At 36.1% G+C, this 3,734-nt stretch overlaps 1 protein-coding gene across 1 annotated transcript; it reads right to left on the bottom strand.

Moving 5' to 3' along the window:
- Window positions 1-2,304: 2,304 nt before the first annotated feature.
- Window positions 2,305-3,372, bottom strand: LOC113722497 (uncharacterized). Its single transcript, XM_072060745.1, has one exon. It carries the CDS (start codon window positions 3,291-3,293, stop codon window positions 2,499-2,501), a length of 795 nt encoding a protein of 264 aa, XP_071916846.1. The 5' UTR covers window positions 3,294-3,372; the 3' UTR covers window positions 2,305-2,498.
- Window positions 3,373-3,734: the final 362 nt, after the last annotated feature.

Below are 3,734 nucleotides of genomic sequence, written 5' to 3'. Positions count from 1 at the left end.
CTCGTACATCTTTCTTATATGTTATAATGTACAACAAAAAGTTGTATGAATGTACACCATACCATGAAATGCAATTAAGTTGTATGAGTGTACACCAAATTAATAATAAAAAAAAAAGAAACATAATTGTACCAATTGTACCTAATTCTGATAGTACCTGCCCCAGTGCCAAACTCATCATCTTGAATTTGCATGCATGCAATGACAGATCTAGGATTTTAGGTTGGAAGAGTGAATAGCCAAAAATATAATAAAAAAATGTTATAGAAAATAGCATAATAAATTTAAAATGAAAGTTTGATAGATGATGACTAGCAATAAGATGTTTTTATTTGTCAAAGACAAAGTACAAAATAAAAAAAGTAACATATCTTGGATTCAAATCATCTCACTTACAAAAAAAAAAGTATAAAACAAATATAATATTAAATTCTATAGTCATTTTATTTCCTAACAATGCAAGAGATGTGAGACTGTATTTTATGATCCTTCATTTGATCAAATACACAATTGTTCAATTAACATATTTTTCTCGAATTATTTCTTTTTCTACATCATATGATCAACGTATGAGCAAGAACATCATCATTAAATGACGGATACTTTATAAAACATTAAGAACTTATTACAACTTGTGTTTCTTTTTAACTAAAAATCCTACTTTTTTTTTAATTCCAGGTCAATCTTACAGTTTAAAGTTAGTTTTCTTAGTTTTTTTTTAATAGGTTTGGCTTACAAGTGTTTCGGAGGCAACTGTAAAGACAGTTTCAGTTTTTCTTTTTCTTTTTTTTTTTTGTCAAAGTCGAACTTATTTAGGAAGTATTTAAATGCAGGAGGACAATAATTTTGATTGTGTGTACTCACATGATAAGTTTTAGATATAATTTAATTGCCTTTATATTAGGAAAAATCTTTTATTAATTCCAGTCAACCCCACATTAAGACAAATCATTATTTCCTGCTACTAATTATTGTTTACTAACATTGATATTAATACTAATCACAAGGAAATTTAACTAAAAGTTAGCTTGTCATAAGATATATTATATAAAGAAACTTGAAAAGGGTAAAAGCAACTTATTACAAAATTTGGGGGGGGGGGGGAGGGTAAACCTTGCAAAATGTGGGCTTTAGTTAATCAATGTCACATAATTAATTTAAATATTTTATTTTTTGTTATTAAAAGCATTGAATATATTAAGATCTGAACCCATTAAATTTAAATATTGAATTTGATTATCAAATAGGGTTTAAGTATAATATGATCTCAAAGTCTAACAACTCTGAAGGGAAGAGGGAAGACGGTTCTACATTTCCTCCTTACCTTCCTTCATCCTTTATTTATTTTAGTGTAAGTTGAAGGATTCGAAGTTAAAATTTCTCATTTACAGTCCATCCCTTTGAACCATCTAACCCATTTCTCCTCTCCCTCCTCCCCTTTGTCCCTTTATTTTAATTTGCTTTGAAGCTGCTATATTTTGCTCGATTCCATTGGATTTCTACCTATTGTTATTATTATTTTTAAAATATATTATCTTTTACCTTCCTGTAATTTGGTGCTTTACTATATAACATGTCGTATGGTTTAAACACTTATATATAATCCCCTTATATTTTACACTAAAGTGTGACCGTTAGTTTTTTCATTAAAATTAATTGTCAATATTTAAAAGTAGAAAAAAACTAGTAAATTCCAAATTCACCCTTTGACTACTTTTTTTTCTTTAAACTAAAAATATTGGCTATTAGTTTTTTTGTTAAAACTAACAGTGAAACTTTAATCCAAATCATTAGAGAATTATGTATAAGTTCTTAAACTATAAAAGAAATATGTGGTAAAATGCCAAATTACAAAAGGGTAAAAGGTAATTTATCATTATTTTTAAGCCTTCCCTGTCAGTCATTGGAGGTGACTGGTGAAAGGTTTCATTGATGTACAGGTTAATTAAAATATACAATATGGTACCAAATTTTTATTCTTCTATAATTAGAATTAGAACTATCCAAGTTCACATTAAGTTTATATCAAAGTCCCTAATCAAGGAGGACCTAACTTGTGCACCCATTGAAATATACAATATGGTTAAAGACATTTACCAAAATGTACGCATCAGTTGTGTTTTCGTGTGCTTTATTAGCTGTATATCTTAGTCGTGATTGTGCATGCATGCAACGTAGAAATAAGTAAGCGGCTAATCATGTCACAAATAAGTGGAACACACTTATTTATCTTAATTTAGTCATTAATTGAAAGAAGAATACAAATTAACGCAGTTCTTGATGGTGTTCCGTACACATAGTTGGTTTCACGCAATACACAATTTAGGCATCATTATCATTATCATAGCATATTCTTATAAAGGATCCAGACCAGAAAATCAGCGATAGCCCAACAACCCAAAGGCATAGCCACCATGAGAGATTAATTACTTAACAAGTACGTAAAAGAGATTATTTTTGATACTCGAGTGGATTAGACTGTGGGTGTTTGTTTACGCTCAAGGGGCATAGCCACCATGTCCACCACCTTCGCCACCGCCGGCTCCTCCTCCGTACCCTCCTGCATGTTCACCTCCAGAAGCATAGCCGCCTCCACCACCAGCACCACCTCCTTCACCGCCACCATATGCTCCACCGTGAGCTCCTCCTGCACCACCTCCGGCACCCTCTCCACTGCCATATCCACCACCTTCGGCTCCTCCATTATAACCACCTCCTCCACCACCACCATGTCCACCCCCACCACCGTATGCACCACCATGTTCTCCGCCAGCACCATACCCTCCGCCACTGCCGCCTCCTTCACCTTCACCATATCCGCCCACTTTTCCCGCACTACCGCCGCCGCCACCTCCACCACCTGCTCCACCACCCCCACCACCACCATTTGCTCCACCTGCACCCCCACCTTCACCTCCTCCACCTCCATTTCCACTACCATGCTCTCCTCCTGCAGTATAGCCACCTCCACCACCATTTCCTCCACCTGCACCGCCACCACCGGCAACAGCACCATTTTCTCCCCCTCCAGCACCATATCCACCACCACTACCCCGTCCACTTCCTGCACCACCTGCATAACCATTCGACCCTACATAGCCGCCACCTCCACCAGAACCTCCACCACCACCATGTCCTCCAGCTACATTGCCACCAATATCAACACCGATGCCTCCATGAACGTAGCCAGCAACGGCATCCTCTTTATGTGAAAGGAGTGCTCTGCTCGCAACACATACACCTACACTCAATAGCACGAAGAAAACTGCATTGAGAACTTTAAACTTAGCCATGGGAATATTTTCGAGTAACAACGCGACTTAGAAATGCGTGGAAATGATACCTATTTGTAGTGATGCGTGGAAATGTGGGTTCGAAAGCACGTCAATGAACAGAGAATGATCGAAGCACATGCTAAGAGGAGGCCTTTAAGTCCCCACAAAAAGGTCCAATACACAATAAGAGAATGCTCTCACCGGTCACTCCTGTGCAGAGTAGAGACCTACTAGTGTGTTTGTGCTGTATCCCACATTTGATCAAATTTATTCATCTACTATTTTCAAAGTAATTTTAATTTGTACATCATCTTTGACATCATTTTCATGGAAGTCCAACTCAGTTTAATCGTTTTCCCACGTATGACATTACAGAATTGAAATAACTTCGGGCTTATTGGTGCTTGTTAATTTTTGGTTAATTAAGTGCATTATTAGCTTCACAATTAACATTTATTT

This window comes from Coffea arabica, chromosome 8e, assembly GCF_036785885.1.
Source record: "Coffea arabica cultivar ET-39 chromosome 8e, Coffea Arabica ET-39 HiFi, whole genome shotgun sequence".
Lineage (NCBI taxonomy): Eukaryota > Viridiplantae > Streptophyta > Magnoliopsida > Gentianales > Rubiaceae > Coffea > Coffea arabica.
This window is presented reverse-complemented; position numbering and strand designations above follow the sequence as displayed.

Bases quoted from the DNA above. Each gene is read 5' to 3' on its own strand.
- LOC113722497 (XM_072060745.1), bottom strand. From the start codon at position 3,293: ATGGCTAAGTTTAAAGTTCTCAATGCAGTTTTCTTCGTGCTATTGAGT.